The sequence below is a fragment of the Myotis lucifugus genome, unplaced genomic scaffold (genome assembly GCF_000147115.1).
Source record: "Myotis lucifugus unplaced genomic scaffold, Myoluc2.0 scaffold_107, whole genome shotgun sequence".
Taxonomy (NCBI): domain Eukaryota; kingdom Metazoa; phylum Chordata; class Mammalia; order Chiroptera; family Vespertilionidae; genus Myotis; species Myotis lucifugus.
In genome coordinates, this window is record NW_005871155.1 from 1,711,386 (window position 1) to 1,730,933 (window position 19,548).

General features: G+C 38.6%; 1 protein-coding gene and 1 long non-coding RNA gene across 15 annotated transcripts in view; one reads left to right on the plus strand and one right to left on the minus strand.

Moving 5' to 3' along the window:
- LOC111826870 overlaps nucleotides 1-19,548 on the minus strand; it is a 59,600-nt gene that overhangs the window by 31,814 nt on the left and 8,238 nt on the right. The gene's annotated exons all lie outside the window — the stretch shown is intronic.
- Nucleotides 1-19,548, plus strand: part of MAK (male germ cell associated kinase) — a 59,037-nt gene that overhangs the window by 9,957 nt on the left and 29,532 nt on the right. For all 14 annotated transcript variants that reach the window (XR_002830302.1, XR_002830305.1, XR_002830301.1 and 11 more), the window contains 4 exons: nucleotides 1,741-1,820; nucleotides 5,613-5,745; nucleotides 11,823-11,994; nucleotides 13,187-13,354. Coding sequence is in view for 9 of the 14 variants with exons in the window: in XM_006092926.3 (XP_006092988.1) it covers nucleotides 1,741-1,820; nucleotides 5,613-5,745; nucleotides 11,823-11,994; nucleotides 13,187-13,354 (553 nt within the window). In the remaining 5 variants the exon portion in view is untranslated. The remainder of the gene's footprint in view (nucleotides 1-1,740; nucleotides 1,821-5,612; nucleotides 5,746-11,822; nucleotides 11,995-13,186; nucleotides 13,355-19,548) is intronic.

Sequence of the window (19,548 nt, forward strand, 5' to 3'; positions counted from 1 at the left end):
GTAGCTTAACTTTCTGAAACATTGTTTTGAGGATCCAGATTAAAAGCCTTTTTTGTTCAAGTAAACATTTCCATTTCAATTGGAGACCAATATACATTAACCTTTGTTCTGATACTATAAACCAGTGATGGCGAACCTATGACAGGAGTGTCAGAGGTGACACACAAACTCATTTTTTTGGTTGATTTTTCTTTGTTAAATGGCACTTAAATATATAAAATAAATATCAAAAATATAAATCTTTGTTTTACTATGGTTGCAAATATCAAAAAATTTCTATATGTGACACGGCACCAGAGTTAAGTTAGGGTTTTTCAAAATGCTGACATGCCGAGCTCAAAAGGTTTGCCATCACTGCTATAAACTGTACCTTCAGCATATAGCATTCTTTTTGCAAAATTAAAATATTGGCAAGGATAAAAATGTTTTGTTTCTTTTAAAAGGTATGGTTTATAAAAGTGAGTTTTAAAAATATTTCAATACTATATGATCAATAGCATTTTTACTGGTCGGCCCTGGCTGGGTAGCTCAGTTGGTTAGAGCATCATCCCATTATGCCAAGGTTATGGTTTCCTTCCCTAGTCAGGGTGTCTCTCTCTCTCTCTTCTCTCTTCTCTCTTCTCTCTTCTCTCTTCTCTCTTCTCTCTTTCTCTCAAGACAAAATTAATCAACAAATAAAAAATTTTTAAATACTATTTTCAAATTTGATCAGTGTTTATCTTTCTCTATTGTTTGCTTCTAGCCCATTTGGTGGTACATTTTGAAATACTATATAAACATATAATACAGTTAATAATATAACAAAAAAATAGGCCTTTTCTCATATGTTGAGAATGCTCGAATAAACATTCTAAATTAATCCAGTCAATCATGCTGAAATAAAGATGTTAGAAAATGTTGAAATTATAATAAAGTTGAAAACCTTTAAAATGATTATTTCCAAAATATAGTATGGCTTCAGGGTCAAAGAAGAATTAATTCAGCATCAAAGAATTAATGTTGGTCACATTAATTTGTGGTATACTATTGATTAATATTTGCCAGCCTTAATTTAGCTTTTATTTGGATCTTACTTTGGGCCTTGTGTAAATACCATATTAAACTGCACTGTCCAATGCAGTAGCTACTAGTCACATATGGCCATTTTGAAGTGTGGCTAGTCTGGATTGAGCCATACTAGTAAATGTAAAATAAATTACACATCAGATTTTAAAAACTTAGAACAAAAGATAGAATGTAAATTCATTAGTAATTTCTTTATATTGATTGCATATTAAAGTAATATTTTGTAAATATTGGGTTAAGTAAAACATTGTTAAACATATAAGTGGTTCTCATTTGTGGCTCATTATATTTTTATTGGACAGTACCAATGCACACTGTACAACTGAAGCAGTTATGTCCTTAAACCTCAAAGCCTACATACCTGGTATAGATTTGCATACTTGGGTTATCTGATAGTTATTAGTTTTCTAATTTACTTTGCTCCTCTTGAGACAGTTTAGAATTTAGCTATAGAATTTAGCTATTTGAGTTTTTACCACCCAGTGAAACAAAAACAATTCTAACTTTCATTTTGAAATGTTTGATCTTTAGCACTATGAAACTGTACATCATACCTTTAGCCAGTATTATTGAGGCCACAGGGGCTTCAAGGGAGGAGGAACGCTCTTATTGCTTTTGGTTGGTTGGTTAGCAGCATTAGATGACTGTTTGTTTGTTTGTTTTATTTCTTCACAGAAACAAGTTGTTCCCTGAGTCAGTCATCAGAAATATTATGTATCAAATATTACAAGGGCTGGCATTTATCCATAAACATGGTAGGTTTCTTTTAAGTTTCGCTTCCTGCCTCTTTGGATTATTGTCAAGGTTATGCACAGGAATTGTATATAACTGTTAAATACTGTTATATTTGGATAACTGCAAGTTTGGAGTATGTGTCTATACATACTGATATTTTGTTTAAGTAATTTAGAATTTTCTATATAAAATAAAATTTCTATAATCTATAATTATCTTCCTTTATAGTAGAATTTTTAACAGTTTGATCATCAGCCTTTAGTCTGTCATCATAAACCCATCCTGCAATCTTATTTCCCCTAATTTCACTATAGAAATAAAAAATTATATATATATATATATATACACACACACACACACACACACACATATATATATATAGCCCCACTTTTGGAAAAGATGGGAATGCTTCCATCTACCAAGACCAATTATTAATATTTAAGTAGTTTAAATAACCCGTGCTATGATATTTTATAGTTTCCCTTGGTATTTACATTTAGTTGTCTCTATTTTTTTTTCATTTCATTAACAAAGGTTTATTTTTATATGAACCTGGCTCCATGCCAGACACAGAGGACAGGAGGGCACAGATAGGCACGGCCCTTACACTCACGCTCAGGGGTAGCCACCTTGTCTTCCATCCTCACCTCAGTAGTTATCTCTGTTCTTTGAGTGAAATTAGAGCAAGTGATCTTATTTTTATGAATTTTTTATTTATGTACTCTTAATTTATATACTTTTTTGCATATCTGTCAAACTAGAACAATTACTCCCAAAAGTTAGTATGGTATTATTTTTTTTAAATATATTTTATTGATATTTTTACAGAGAGGAAGGGAGAGGGAGAGGGATAGCGAGTTAGAAACATCAATTCAGCTGCCTCTTGCACGCCCCCTACTGGGGATGTGCCCGCAACCCAGGTACATGCCCTTGACTGGAATCGAACCCGGGACCCTTGAGTCCGCAGGCCGACGCTCTATTCGCTGAGCCAAACCAGCTAGGGCAGTATGGTATTATTTTAAAAAATCAGCGAACATTTGTTTAGAATCACTAGATGTGTGGATATTAAATTAGAAAAGTTTTTGCTATACCATTGCTGCATTCTGAACATAAGCATTCGAAAAACACCATCATTAGTCTCCTTTCATGTTTCATCCCATATTTTATATTTTCCTTTAACTGCTACAGAAAATAATTTATTTTCAAAAAATGCTATGTGGCCGAAACCGGTTTGCTCAGTGGATAGAGCGTCGGCCTGCAGACTGAAAGGTCCCAGGTTCGATTCCGGTCAAGGGCATGTACCTGGGTTGCAGGCACATCCCCAGTAGGAGATGTGCAGGAGGCAGCTGATCGATGTTTCTCTCTCATCGATGTTTCTAACTCTCTATCCCTCTCCCTTCCTCTCTGTAAAAAATCAATAAAATATATTTTTTTAAAAATGCTATGTGGAATTCCATAGAAGCATTGTAAGAACATTCCTGAATCCCCAGTTGTTTTAAAGTCTAAACCATGCTACATACTACAAACATTGGTAAAAGTCAGTCGTTGTTATTACATGGAATAAACAGCGTATGCTATTTTAATTTTTCATGATAGATTCCTGATCTTCAACCCAAAATATAGAACTGGGTGAATATATCATGCCGCTGAAACTGCTCAGCATGTTAACGCTTGCTATTCGCCTGAGTTACTTTATGCTACTGAAGCAAGTGTGATATGGAAAATCAAAAGCCTCATGGATTGTTTGATTTTTGGAAAGAGCTTTCTGTTTTTTATAATAAAATAGAGGCTAAAAATACAATTGTTTTAGTTTCCCTGGATTTATATAAACTATCAGCAACTTCAGAGGACAAGGGATTGAAGGAAGTTAGCTTGGGATTTAAAAATTTCTGCTGAAAGTAAAAACATGAATAATCTAGAGTTAGCTATATAATTGACTACACAGTGATTTGGGAAACCGGAATCTAAAAATAATAGAGCTCTTGCCCGGCCAGTGTAGCTCAGTGGTTGAGCGTTGACCATGAACCAGGAGATCACAGTTCAATTTCTGGTCAGGGCACATGCCCTGGCTGTGGGCTCGGTCCCCAGTGGGGGACATGCAGGAGGCAGCCAATCAATGATTCTCTCTCAACCTTGATGTTTCTATTTCTCCCTCTTCCTTCCTCTCTGAAATCAATAAAAATATATATTTTTTAAAAGAATAATAGAACTTTTAACAAAACTTTATTTCACTATAGTTGATAAGCATCCCAGATGCAATATTTCGAGAAAATACTTTTTAAATAGGACCAAGTTTCCAATATATTTATATTAATGAAGATGGGGAAAATGTGAACTGTACAAATATATAATTGGTTTTAGTATAAGATTTTATGGATTAATGTCACTATACCATCACATGTGTTCCCATCCCTGTCTTCATATTATAAAAGTGCAATATATTTCTCTTGGAAGTTAGTGAAATGGATCGTAATAGCTATTTTGAGTAAGAAGTACCAGGTAAACTGAGTTTAAAACTGTTGTGGATTTCACAAATGTAGAGCCCACACTGACTTTGACGGAATCAAGAGAGTTTAGGCTCAGTCTCCCTGGCCCAAAGCTACATGAAAACCCTCTCATGATGATCACTACAATCAATGACCATGTTGCAAGGACATTAGGACACATTTGTGTACAAGCAGTGTGCTTTAGATCTCCCATAGAAATTTGCAAAGAGGGCTTTCATGTTTTTCTTCTTCCTGGGCTTCCTGCCTCATTTTTATTGGGCTACCTTTTATCTTCCATAGCTAACCATTTATTTTATATATCAGAGGCCCAGTGCATGAAAATCGTGCACTCCGGGGAGGGGGGTCCCTCAGCCCAGCCTGTGCCCTCTTGCAGTCCGAGAGCCCTCAGGGGATGTCCGACTGACGGCTTAGGCCTGCTCCCTGTGGGGAGCAGGCCTAAGCTGGCAATAGGACATCCTTAGCGTTGCCGTGGAGGCAGGAGAGGCTCCCACCACCACTGCTGAGCTTGCCAGCCAGCCGTGAGCCAGGCATCTGGCTGAGCGGCACTCCCCCTGTGGGAGCGCACTGACCACCAGGGGGCAGCTCCTGCGTTGAGCATCTGTCCCCTGGTGGTCAGTGCATGTTATAGTGACCAGTCGTTCGGCCGTTCAGTCAGTTTGCATATTAGCCTTTTATTATATAGAATTGTTTGGTAAATAAGCATTTTAATTATCATGTTTTTCAATAAAGCAGCTGCCAGGGAAGAATTGAGCTATTAAATAAAATATTTTTTTTTAATTAAGAAATTGGTTAAGATATGTGGAGTTCCATTTTTGTTTAATAGACTTTTCCAGTAAGTTATTATATTCAAGGATTCTCATGTTAAATGTGATAGACCAGTAGTAAGAGCAGCTGTATCAACTGAAGCCTGATTACACAGCCCTCCTCAAGCTTTAATTGGGCTACTTCTCTCTGGGCCTCAATCTCCTCATCTGTTACAAACAGTGATCATAAACCACCTTAAGTTTGTTTTGCAAATTAATGGAGATTATCATAATGTGGCAGTATCTAGCCAGTGCCTGAATTTACTGGATTCACAAATAGAAATGCATGCTATTTTTAATGACCTTACTATATATATTGTGTACTTTCTTGCCAAATTATTTTGAAAGCAGAGTCTCTACCTCCCATCACTTTTTAGACAATAACATGGTTGTTCCCCACCTCCCCCAAGTTCACATTCCTAGTTATAACAGAGAGGCTCAGTTCTATTTGTTTATAAGTCAAATACATTTAAATATGATAACTTATTATTGTTGTTATCAGGTTTTTTTCATAGGGATATGAAACCAGAAAACTTGCTTTGTATGGGTCCAGAACTTGTGAAAATTGCTGATTTTGGACTTGCAAGAGAATTAAGATCCCAGCCACCATACACTGATTATGTATCTACCCGATGGTGAGTAGTTTTATGCAACTCTCCAGAGGCAAATGTCTATGTTGAAGTTTTCCTCCAGTGGATTGTGACATATCATTTGGAGGTTTCATATCCAGTATTTAAAACAAAGTAAAGAAGTGACTTTGTATTCTTTGGAGAAAAAGGATTGGCTCAGACTATACTAAATTATGACAGAGAAGGAAAAAGGATTTAGTTCATTCATTCATTCAGCAAATATTTATTGAACATCTACTATGTGCCAGATACTATCTTAGGCACTAGAAACACAGAAGTGAACTAAACAGGAAAAAAACCCTGCCTCATACACATATAAGTTACAAATATCATGGATTATCAACAGAAAGACATAGCACGTGTTCATCAAAACACATGTAATAGTCCCAAACTTCAAACTATTCATATCACCAGGGGCATGATATATTCACCCAGTGAAATGCTTTACAGTCATTAGCTACGGTCTTTAACTACATACAACAATATGGGTGAATCTTCCAGATATAATTTGAGAGCAAGAGACCATACTGTATGACCCATTTATATAAAGTGTAAAAATAAAGAAAATGGATCTATGTTGTTAAATAAGTCAGGATTGCAGTTACATGGCAGAGGTGGGGAGGGTAGTAGTGACTGGAAGGGTGCAGGAGAGGGGCCTTCTGGGATGCCGATAATATTCAGTTTCTTGATCTGGTTTCTGGGACCATGGGTGTTGTGTTTGTGAAAAGTCATCAGGCTGTACTCTTATGATATGTACATTTTTCTGTATGTATGTTATACTTCAGTAAGAATAAGAATATTTGTATATCAAATGGAGAAAAATAAAATATGGAAAGGGGCAGGGAGTTGGGGGAGATACGGGGAGAAAGAGAATGCTGCTATTGTAAATAGAGGGTCTCGCTGAGAAGAGCCTGGGAAGACATGGCTGGGAAGCAGGAGCTTTTCTGGGAGAGAAAATGCAGAGGGTAAAGGCCTTGATACCGGAGAGCCATGTGTGGATTCTGTAGAGCACAGAATGAATGAGGAGGAAATGAGGTCAGAGTGCTTGGGGATGGCAGATCTCATAGGTCAATGAAAGAACTGTAATGGCTTTTTAATCTGAGTGACTGGGGAGCCCTTGCAGGATTTTGAGAAGAGATTAGACATGATCTGACATGTTTTAAAGTATCACTCTAGCTGTTGTATTGAAAATAGATTTTAGCCCTAGCTGGTTTGGCTCAGTGGATAGAGCACCGGCCTGAGGACTGAAAGGTCCTAGGTTCAGTTCCAGTCAAGGGCACATACTTTGGTTGCAAGCTCCCTGCCCTAGGGCCACATGCAGAAGGCAACCAATCAATGTGTCTCTCTTACATTGATGTTTCTCTCTCTCTCTCCCCCTTTCTCTCTCTCCCTCTTCTTCCCTCCCTCCCTCTCCCTTCCACGCTCTCTAAAAACCAATGGAAAAATACCCTCAGTTGAGGATTAAATAATAATAATAATAATAACAATAATAAAGAAAATAGATTCTAGAGGAGCAAGGACAGAAGCAGGGAGACTGTTCTATTAATTTGAGAAGGAAATGATAGTGACTTAGATCTGGTGGCTGAGGAGGTATTGAGAGGTATAGGATGCTGGGTATGTTTTTAAAGTAGAGCAAACATGAGTTCCTGATAAATCAGATGTGGGGCTATAATATAAGAGAGTCAAGACTCCAAGTTTTTCCTCTGAACAGCTGGAATGATGGAGTCAGCACTGATTGAGATAGGGAATGCTAGGGAAGGTGAGGGAAGTGGAGGAAGCACAGTTCAGTTTTGGGTTGAGCGAATGTATATGAGACAAACGGGGAGATGTCAAAGTAGACAGCTGGATCAATGATCAGTAGTTTAGGAGAGAGAGCTGGGCTGAAGATGTAAAGTTAGAAGACCTCAATGTTAAAAAGCACAAGATTGAATGAAGTCACTAAGGGAAAAAATGTAGTTAGAGAAAAGAAGTCAGAAGACTGAGCTAGATAGAGTAACCATTTGCCCCTGTTTGCCCAGGACAGTCTCAGCCAATGCCTGTTTCCCTTTTCTCTTTATTAAATGTATTGGGGTAACATTGGTTAATAAGAGTATGTAAATGGTTAATGGTTAAAATGGTACATCTAATAGGTTTCAGATGTACATTTCTGTGATACATTATCTTCATATTGCATTGTATGCCCACCACCCTTAGTCAAATCTTCCATTACCATATATTTGTCCCTCTTTACCCTTTACTACTCCCCCACCCGCTTCCCTCTGGTAACCACCATACTATTGTCTGTGTCTATGAGGTTTTGTTTGTTTTTCTTGTTTCTTCATTTGTTGCTTTCAGTTTTCTATCCCTCATGTGAGTGAAATTATATGGTTCTTAACTTTTTCTCTCACTTATTTTGCTTAGCATGATACTCTCAAGATTCATCCATGTTATCACAAATGGCAGTATTTCATCTTTTTTAGGGCTTAGTATTCTACTGTATATATCACATCTTCTTTACCCAATCATTTAGCAAAGAACAATTAAGTTGTTTCCATGTTTTGGCTATTGTGAATAATGTTGCAATGAACATAGGGGTGCATATGTCTTTGTGAATAAATGTTTTCAAATTTTTCAGGTACATACAGAAAAGAGGGGTTGCTGGGTCATATGGTAACTCTATTCTTAGCTCTATTTTGAGGAACTTTCATACTGTTTTCCATAGTGGCTGTACCAGTTTACATCCCCACCAGCAGTGAATGAGGGTTCCTTTTTTCCACAACCTCTTCACACTTGTTATTACTTGTTTTGTTGATAATAACCATTCTAATAGGTGCAAGGCTATATCTCATTGTAGTTTTAATTTGCATTTCCCTAATTGCTAGTGAAGTTGAGCATTTTTTCATATATCTGTTGGCCATTTGTATGTTTTCTTGACAGAAGTGTCTGCTCAGGTCCTATGCCCATTTGTATTTTATTACTTAAATATATTTGTATTGATTTTAGAGAGGGAGAGAGAGATAGAAACATCAATGATGAGAGAGAATCATTGATTAGCTGCCTCCTGAATGCCCACTGGGGACTGAGCCTGCAACTCTGGCATGTGCCCTGACCGGGAATCGAACCATGACTTCCTGGTTCATAGGTTGATGCTCAACTACTGAGCCATACCAGCTGAGATGCCCATTTTTAAATTTGATTGTTTCTTTGTTTAGTATTGAGTTGTATGAGTCCTCCATATATTTTGAATATTATCCCCTTGTCAGAGCTGTTGTTTGCAAATATCTTCTCCCATTCGGTTGGTTGCCTTTTTATTTTGTTGTCAGTTTCTTTTGCAGTGCAGAAGCTTTTTAGTTTGATATAGTCCCATTCATTTTTTTTTCCTTTAATTCCCTTGCCTTTGGGGTCAAATTCTTTATATGGAAAACCCTAAAGACTCCAGCAAAAAAAAACTATTAGTAACAATAAATAAATACAGTAAAGTTGCAGGATACAAAATCGATATACAAAAATCCACTACATTCCTATATACTGATAATGGAATTTCAGGAAAAGAAATTTCTAAAAATTCCTTTTGCAACTACAACAAAAAGAATAAAATACCTTAGGAATAAACATAAGGGATGTGAAGGACTTATATACTGAAAACTACAAAGCATGATTGAAATAAATTTTTAAAAGACACAATGAAATGGAAAGATATTTTGTGTTCATGGATTGAAAGAATCAATATAAAATGTTCATATTACCCAAAGCAATATGCAAATTTAATGAAATCCCTATCAAAATCCCAATGACATTTTTTCAAAGAAATAGAACAAAAAATTGCCAGACTTGTATAGAACCACCAAAGACCCTGAATAGCCAAAGTAATCTTGAGGGGGAAAAAAGAACAAAGCTGGAGGTATCACACTTCCTGACTTCAAATTATACTACAGAGCAGTGATAATCAAAGCAGCAACAATAATCAAAACAGCTGATGAATGTATAAACACAACGTGATATGTCCATACAATGGACTATTATTAAGCATTTATTTATATGTTTACTTAGTAGAATACAGTCCTCATTAACTTTTTTTAAATTGAATTTGTTAGGGTGACACTGGTTTCAGGTGCACAGTTCTACAACACATCATCTGTACACTGTATTGCGTGGTCACCAATCCAGATTATTATTCAGTATTTAAAAGGAAAAAGTACTGATACATGCTACAATATGGATGAACCCTGAAAACATGTTAAGTGAAAGAAGTCAGTCACAAAGGACTAGAGAGTATATAGTTCTACTGATATGAAATGTCCACAATAGGTAAATCAATAGAGACAGAAAATAAATTAGTCCTGGCAGCATAGGGAATATTGGAGAGGTGTGGGTTTCTTTTTAGGATAATGAAAACAATTGATTGTTCCTGATGATACACAAATCTGTGCATATATTTAAAGCCATTGAATCACACACTTTTAAACAGATGGGTTGTATATTATTTGAATTATAGCTCAGTAAAGCTGTCAAAGGTACTCTGAATGGAAGCAAAGGGCAATACTGCAAAACATTTGGTCTGAAATATTTACACAATTCAATGCTGAAAAAAGAGTTAGGATTGAGACTATCCTCCACCAGGAACTTTTGCTCTTATAGCTAGAGTATTTTTATCAATTAAAAATATTATCAATTGAGGAAATTGAGTCAGCTGAGGGAATCAGGACTTCCAAACTGATAAGCAAAAAAAAAAAAGGAAAAAAAACTACTATTCAGGAATAATCTTGTTAATCTTTTGTTTTTTTATTCTTCCTAGGGTTATATCACGGATATAATGCTTTGTAAAATTATGCAACTGTAAGCCATTCAGAGTTCCCAGCCCTTTTTCTTAATATATCACAGACTGCATTTCCATATTTATTCATTTAAGTTCCTATCGTAGACTATTTGGATAATTCATTTATATCAGTCTCCAGCCCTGTTGGGGTCCAACCCCAACGGGTCCAGGGATCCCCAAAGGTGTGGACGGAGTCGGCGAAGAATGAATGACATGGAAACTGGGTTCAGTTCATCAGCATAGCGAGGTTCTCCCTCCAGAATCTCCAGCGAAGTTCTGTTCAGGATCTCCAACCAAGTTCTGGTGCCATGTTCTCTCACTAGGTTCTCCAGCCAGGGTTTCCAAATTCTCCAGCCAGGTTCAGTCGCCAGGTTCTTTAGCCAGGTTCTATCCAGGTTCTTTTGCCATGTTCTGTCTAGGTTCTCCAGTCAGGTTCTATCCAGGTTCTCCAGGTTCTCCAGCCAGGTTCAGTCACCAGGTTCTTTAGCCAGGTTCTATCCAGGTTCTTTTGCCATGTTCTGTCTAGGTTCTCCAGTGAAGTTCTGTAGCCAGGTTCTGTCCAGGATCTTTTGCCATGTTCTCTGGCAAGGTTCTGGTTAGGAGCTGATGAGGATCTGATGATGAGCTGATGAGGAGCTGATGAGGAGCTGATGAGGAGCTGATGAGGAGCTGATGTGGATCTGATGAGGAGCTGATGAGGAGCTGATGTGGATCTGATGTGGATCTGATGTTTATTGTCTTGTTACATCCGTATTTATACCAGCCAATTTTAATCCTGTCAATTTCTATTACAAAGGTTAGGGTGTTTCTTATCTCCATTCCAGGGAGTAAAGATTATGTAGCTTAACTACCCGCCTGGCACTTAAGGGGTTGTATCCCCTCCCTAACCTCAGGGAAAGATCCCCACCTGGGGAAACAACCTTTCTCGGAGAGGTGACCTTGGTTAAAACACATGGTGCTAAAGGGAGCAAACATATTAAGAACAGTATGCTATATACGCCAGGTCCATTGAAACATATGCTGTGCAGATGTTTCTTTCCTGCAGCGACTGTGTCAAGCAGCAAGGATGGACCGGCTCCCGGCACAGCCCTACTGATTTCTGTGGTCTGGGAAAACGTGTGATGGCCAGTTTAACCCCAGCACATTGTGCAAGTGCCTGATGCACAGAAGGCACTTAATACCTGTTCTGTGACTGAAAAGCTTGACCAAACAGTAGAATCCTACTGCCACTCCATCTTTGAAACCACAATCAAAATAGTCTGTTTCACTTTGTTTTCTATTTTCACAGGTACCGTGCTCCTGAAGTTTTATTAAGATCTTCAGTTTATAGCTCTCCCATTGATGTGTGGGCTGTTGGGAGTATAATGGCTGAACTATATACATTAAGACCACTTTTCCCAGGGACAAGTGAGGTTGATGAGATCTTTAAAATTTGCCAAGTTTTAGGGACTCCAAAAAAAGTAAGTACTCTTGTCTTTAAGTTGTTATAACTTTTGATTATTTATAACTTTTACCTAGCTATCTGATATTTTCATTTTCAAGTAGGCTTAGGATTTAATGGTTAATTTTCTTATAATTCTTAATTTTTCTTAAATTGGGGTGGAATGGAGACTATAAAAAGCAAGAATCCCACCAGACTGAAGAAAAAAGGTGCTTGCATTTGTTTAAGAACCAAAGGGAAAATGCTCTATATTTAGAATTCTGTATATTTAACTTTGGGTGGATGATCAACTGACAATTACATAGACGTCCTTGCATAGAAACTTTCCTACTTGCTCTGTGAATGCCCATTACCCCAGGTGTCCTGGATCTTATTTTCTCTTAACCTTTTCTTGTTTCCTTTTATACACCTCTGCCATGGACATTTGATCTCTTGAACTCAATACTTTTCTTTTTTTAATGTATTTTTATTGATTTTTTTTGAGAGAGAGGGAGTGGGATAGAGAGAGAGAAACATTGATGAGAGAGAAACATCATGACTGGCTGCCTCCTGCACGCACCCCACTGGGGATGTAGCCTGCAACCTGGGCATGTGCCCTGACTGAGAATCGAACCAGTGATCCCTTGGTTCCTGGGTCGATGCTCAACTGCTAAGTCACACTGGCTGGGCTGAACTGAATACTATTCAATTATTTCCTTCAGCCAGATCTTACTTTCTGGGATATACTTAATAAGTTTAACTATATATAATTATAGCCTAATAAAATTAGTGTGTGCCTTATGGTTGACAGTAGCTATTAAAACTTTTTAAGATAATTGCTATTTCCCAGCGATGTGCAATTTTCAACATTGGATGCAATGTATAACATATAATGAGGATCTTTGTCATAATCAGACACCTTGTAAAGCAGGTGTCCTTATTTGTTTAAAGTCACTGGGATGTCATCATCATCATGATCATCCAAATACTAGATAAGAGTTTAATATTTTGAAATTTATAAAAGTGCCTTCTCATTTTTCCCCAACTCTCAGTTCAATGTTTTTAATATACTGTTTGTAGCACTGTATATATGGCCTGGTATTTCATTCTCACATTATTTATATGAATCAACATTAAAATTTTCACATGTGATTTGTGTATTATTGCTATGTTTTTAAATTGATTGCTAATTTCTTTTTGCTCTCCCCCCAACTTACATATTTCTTAAACAGAGTGACTGGCCAGAAGGGTATCAGCTTGCATCCTCGATGAATTTCCGTTTTCCCCAGTGTGTTCCTATAAACTTAAAAACTCTTATTCCCAATGCCAGTAATGAAGCTATTCAGCTTATGACTGAAATGTTGAATTGGGATCCAAAAAAACGACCAACAGCAAGCCAGGTAAAATGAATCTCCCTGGTATACTTTTGTTAAATGTTGAGGATTTACAATATCAGGAATATATATATATATTTTTTTTCAAAGATAAGTCTATTCTCAACCAGGGTTTACCAAGAGAATTAAGCCCTAACGCCTTAAGGCACCCAGTATATATAATGAATTAATTTCTAAGCATCTAAGATCCTTGGGAAAATTGCAAAAATAGCCAGTGATTTTATGTGTTTTGTGGTTCAAATGAACAACACTATGAAGTTAAGGCTGAAAGGAATAAATCTCTAAAGATAAAAAATTCATGTATGTGACAGGCTAGTTAGGAAGAAACTAGTCATGGTAGTAAAAAGGCATCGCTCCAGTCATGGGATGTAATTGACTTTCTGATGCTTACCTCTGAGGTGGATTCTTATTCATTCTCCCACAAGAGGGCAGCACGTGGCGCTCATGCTTGGCTCCTTTGTGACTACACCTTATTGTATTGTATGTCAAGTCTCATGGTCTTTAAAACACCATGGTTTTAAATTTAAAACATGGGCTTTAATTTTAAAAGGCTTAGGTTAAAATACCATATTAAGATTATTGTGTTCTTACTATCATTTAAATGTAAATTCAGTATTAAAATTACCAAAACATTATTTGGCTTTTAAACAAGTTTTAACTTGAGAAAATGTTTTGTAAAGGTCATCTGGAAGAACAAATGGGAAAGAATAGTCAAAACAGGTTTGAACAAAAATAAATAATTAGAAGCTGGTGGTAGGGGTGGAGAGTTTGCCCTATCAAATATACAGTAGTCTAAAGTGATGATAATGACAACAGTGAGGGTACTAGCATGAGAATTGACAAATAGCTCAGAGTTGCAAAGACTGTAAGTTAGTGTAAGGTAAACATGGCATCACAAATTGGAGGGGGGAGGGGGACTGTTCAGTGAATGTTACTGAGACAATAAACAGTTAACTCTTAGGGGAAAAGTAAATTTAGGTTTTACTTTTGTATCATTCTTTACAAGTAAATCACAGGTTTACATAATGGAGGGGGGTAACTAAACTATTAATAACTAAAGAAAGTATGGGTGAATATTTGATTTCAAGATAAGAAAAATATACGTATAAAAGTAATAAAAGAAAACAAAGGGAAAACTCAGAAGACGTGATTATAAAAATTTTTCTTATATAAACTTAAAATTGAAAGGCAAACTATTATTTTTAACAAACATGACAGTGTACTTATGTTTCTAAACACTTATTACTTTTATAATAAAAGTCTTTAAAATTTACTTATAAAAGAAAAGTGGGGCCCAGCTGAGTGTGCTCAGCAGTTGAGCATCAACTGACCCAGGAACCAAGAGGTCACCCTGATCAGGGCACATGCCCAGGTTGTGGGCTCTATCCCCAGTAGGGGACTTGTAGAAGGCAGATGATTGATGATTCTCATTATTGATGTTTGTATCTCTCTCTCTTTCTCCCTTCCTCTCTGAAATCAATAAAAGTATGTTTAAGAAGAAAAAAAAAACAAAGTGGGCATGAGACATGAAAAAAATCACAGAAAAAGAAATTTAAATTACAAAAAAAATTTTTTAATGTGCAACCCTTGTTCACTGTCATAAAATGCAAATGAAAATTAAGTACTATTTTTTACCTATCAAATTCACAAAATATAAAAATAGTTTAAAGGCTATTTCTTTAAATACTAATGGAAAGCAATTTTGCAATGTATATAAAGAACCTTAAAAAACAATCAGAAAGTTGGGTAAAGAATATGCCTGTAGATATTCAAAGCTAATTTAAAACTACCCATTGGAAGTATAAACCTAAATGTTTCTAGGGGAACATTCAAAGTATATACATCCTTATGAACTATAATGCCACCATTAAAAATGAAGTTTTTAAAAGAAAGTAACCATGTCAGAGAATTCTCAAGTGCTAAGTGTAAAAGTAAGTTATATTGTATGTATAATATGATTTTATTTCTTAAATGTATATGTTATATAACTAGAAAAAATACTGCTCAGAAAAACATTCAAATGTGAGCAGTAGTTTTCTCTTGTTGTTGGCATTAGAGATGATTTTAATTTCTTCTTGACAACTTTCTGTACATTCCTTATACACTGCAATGGTCAAATATTCACTAAATAAACAGGAGAAAAGAAATTACTTTTAAAAAAGATTCTCTTGAAAAAGGGTAGCTGGTATCTTAAAGATGAAAAGTTGTTAGAGATGAAGCTTTGAAATTACAAAACACATTCATAAAGGTTCTAGCTCCAAAATATGCATTATTAATTTAGGAGTATTAACATACAGTAAAACCTCGATATAAGGAACTAATTCAGGCAAGGGGGTGTATGTTAAAGCTGAAAATCCATCCTATATAATAAAAGCCTAATATGCTAAGTGTCTGGTCGTCTGGTCATCCATTCAACCAATCAAAGCATAATATGCTAAGGCTGCTCAACCGCTCGCTATGACATACACTGACCACCAGGGGGCAGACGCTCAATGCAAGAGCTAGCTACCCCCTGGTGGTCAGTGCGCTCCCACAGCCAGCCAACCTCCCCATCCCTCCCCCCACCCATCCAGCAGGCCCTGTCTGGCAGTTGGCAGGCCTCCAGGCCCCGGCCTGCAGCCCCAGCAGCCCCACCCAACGGGACGGGGTGAGACCACCCCCGATAGGCCCTGATCTCTGGCCAGGCCTAGGGACCCCACCAATGCACAAATTTTGTGCATCGGGCCTCTAGTAATAAAATAGGTTTTCCAAATGCATATGTTAAAAAATTGACAAATTAGTTAACCTGTTTTTACTTATGTTAACCTGTTTTTACTTATGTAGACATATTTGTGTAATTAAATTTAAGTATGTATGAAAAGTTTTAATTTCACAGAAAAATTTTCTATGTGTATTACAGTAATTTTAAATTTATACTGAATAGGTCTATAAATTCATGCAGTCACCAGTCACAGAGTAAACAAATGCACATGGCTGGGGCCTGGGGTGTGGCTTAAAGCACATGAGAACATCAGCCTGAGAGAGTTACAACTGCTGCAGAAAGTTAGACCATGTGACAACAGAACCAATGACCGCTCATGATGCTTTGTGATCACATGCTAATCATTCTTGGAACATTTTTATGAGGGTGATTCTTGGATTTAAATATGTGAAGTGAAATTGTAGATATGTAATATTTATTTATGTTGGTGAAATTACTATAGTGTTTTTCCAACATATGGCCTATAAAATTGTTAAAAATAACTGAATAACAAAAAATAACCTGTTAATTTAATTATAAGCAAATCTTGGTTAAAAGCATTTTAAAATTAACAGGGTATTAATTTGCACATATGGCATATGGACTGGAAATTTAGTCCGTTAAATTCAAAGTCCATTAAATCGAGGTCTAGAAAATTAAGGGTTTATTGTATTAATTAATCTGACTTAATTCGGAATTTGAGTACCTTCTGTGCATCAGGTACTGATGTATTTAAATTATCTATATTTAGCCCCAGCTGGTTTGGCTCAGTGGATGGAGCATCAGCTTGCGGACTGAAGGGTCCCGGGTTCGATTCCGGTCAGGGGCACATGCCCAGGTTGTGGGTTCAATCCCCAGTTGGGGGTGTGCGGGAGGCAGCCGATCAATGATTCCCTCTCATCATTGATGCTTCTATATCTCTCCCTCTTCCTTCCTCTCTGAAATCAATAAAAATAAATAAATAAATAAATAATCTATATTTGTTGAGTTCCACTTAGCAATGTCAGTATAATTAACACATACATCAGTTGTGGTAAGGGACATCTTAATAACTCTTTCCACCCCTGCCAAAATATTCCTCCCTACTCTTTTTTTTTTATAATTTTTATTTCTTAAAGTATTACAAAGAGTATTACATATGTCTCCTTTTTTCCCCCAGCCTCCCCTACCCCCCAGTGTTTTGTGTCCATTGGTTATTCTTATATGCATGCATATAAGTCCTTCAGTTGATCTCTTACCCCTTAACCCTCCCCAGGCTTCCCACTGTAGTTGGACAGTCTGTTCAATGCTGCTCTGTCTCTGCATCTATTTTTGTTCATCAGTTTTCCTCCCTACTCTTAACCATTTTCTTGTTCACTATTTCATAGCCCTGCTTTTTAGTGTAAGTAAGGAGACCTAGTTAGGGAAGGGTTAAGTGATAGGATACGGGGCCCATGTAGAAAGCTGCCTTCTTCCCTTACACACCCGAGAAGTTAACTCTGGGTTAGGGTTTTGCTCACATAGGGTAGGAAGTGTGGGAAAACAGCTTGGCTATCTTATGGAGGCCCCCCTCTGTCCCCCAATAGAAACTCAGCCGAACTGGGAACTTCCCTCCTTCATCCAGGCATATGACACTGATAGGAGGATCAGCATCCACAGCTGAGCTGCACAGAAGGCTTCAGACATTGTCTAGACCAGCGGTCGCCAACCTCTCGGACCTCATGGACCACCAGTGGTCTGCGGACCACCAGTTGGCAACCACTGGTCTACACCAAGTTTCATCAACCTTGGCACTGACAGTTCTGACCAGATAACTTTGCTGTGGGGACTGTTGTGTTCACACAGGATGTTAAGCGCATTCCTGGCAGCATGCCCAGATGCGAGTAGCATTTTCTACCCCCCATATCATGACAATAAAAAATGTCTCCATGCCGAAACCGGTTTGGCTCAGTGGATAGAGCGTCGGCCTGTGGACTGAAAGGTCCCTGGTTCGATTCCGGTCAAGGGCATGTACCTGGGTTGCGGGCACATCCCAGTTCTGACCAGATAACTTTGCTGTGGGGACTGTTGTGTTCACACAGGATGTTAAGCACATTCCTGGCAGCATCTTCCTTCCTCTCTGTAAAAAATCAATAAAATATATTTTTAAAAAAATGTCTCCAGACATTGCCAAATGTCTCCTCAGGGGCAAAATCACCCCCCAGGTGAGAAGCACTGCTCTAGATTGTCACCAGGCCCCACACCTCCAACCCCATGCAATAGCAGCAGTTGGATGACTGAACTAGTGAAAACCCAAACAGTGATCATTTTCATTAGTAGTTTTATATTTTCTTCCCATAAATATCATCTCTTTGCCAATGTATTGATACATAAGCTTTAACGTGTGCATTTATAATCTTCTTTCTTAGAATTTTTTATTGCTAGTAGATGTTGTTACTAGAGGCCCGGTGCATGAACTCATGCATGGGTGGGATCCCTCTGGGTGGCCTGCAGGGATCAGGCCAAAACCTGCAGTCCAACGCTGCCTGCAGCTCCTACCTGCTGCTCCCGCTCATCCCGGCCCCACTGTGCCTGCCGTGGGCTCGTGCCCAATCAGTCCTGATCCGGGAGAGGCTGGTGCTGCCACAGCAGCACTCGCCAGCCATGAGCCCTGCGTCTGGTGCCTTCCCAAGGGGAGTGGCCTGTGGGATCGGGCTGAAACCAGCTCTCCGACATCCCCTGAGGGGTCCCAGATTGCAAGAGGGTGCAGGCCAAGGTGAGGGATCCCACCGGTGCACGATGGGGCCAGGGAGGGGCTGCGGGAGGGCACCAGGGCATGTTTGGCCCATCTCGCTCAGACCTGATCAGCTGGACCCCAGCAGCAAGCTAACCTACCAGTCAGAGCATCTGCCCCCTGGTGGTCAGTGCACATCATAGTGAGCAGTTGAGCAGCCTTAGCATATCATTAGCATATTACACTTTGATTGGTTGTTCAGTTGTTCTGCCATTCGGTCTATTTGCATATTACCCTTTCATTATATAGGACTAAGAGCCTGGTGCACGAAATTCGTGCACTGGGTGTGGGGGGGGGGGGGAGTGTCCCTCAGCCCAGCCTGCCCCCTCTCACATACTGGGAGCCCTCAGGCGTTGACCCCCATCACCCTCCAATCGCAGGATCGGCCCCTGCCTAGGCCTGATGCCTCTGCCAGAGATGTCAGGCCTGGGCAGGGGACCCTCATTTCCCCCCGATCACTGGTTCTGCCCCCCGCCCAGGGCTGATGCCTCGGCCAGAGGGGTGGACCCCCATCACCCTCCGATCGCCTGATCGGGCCCCTGGCCAAGGCCTGATGCCTCCGCCAGAAGTGTCAGGCTTGGACAGGGGACCCGATCTCCCCCCGATCACCGGCTCCCCCCCCCACCAGGGCTGATGCTCTGGGCCAGGGATCAGGCCTGGGCAGGGGGAACCCCCAGCCCCCTCCGAATTGCTGGGTTCGCCCCCCCG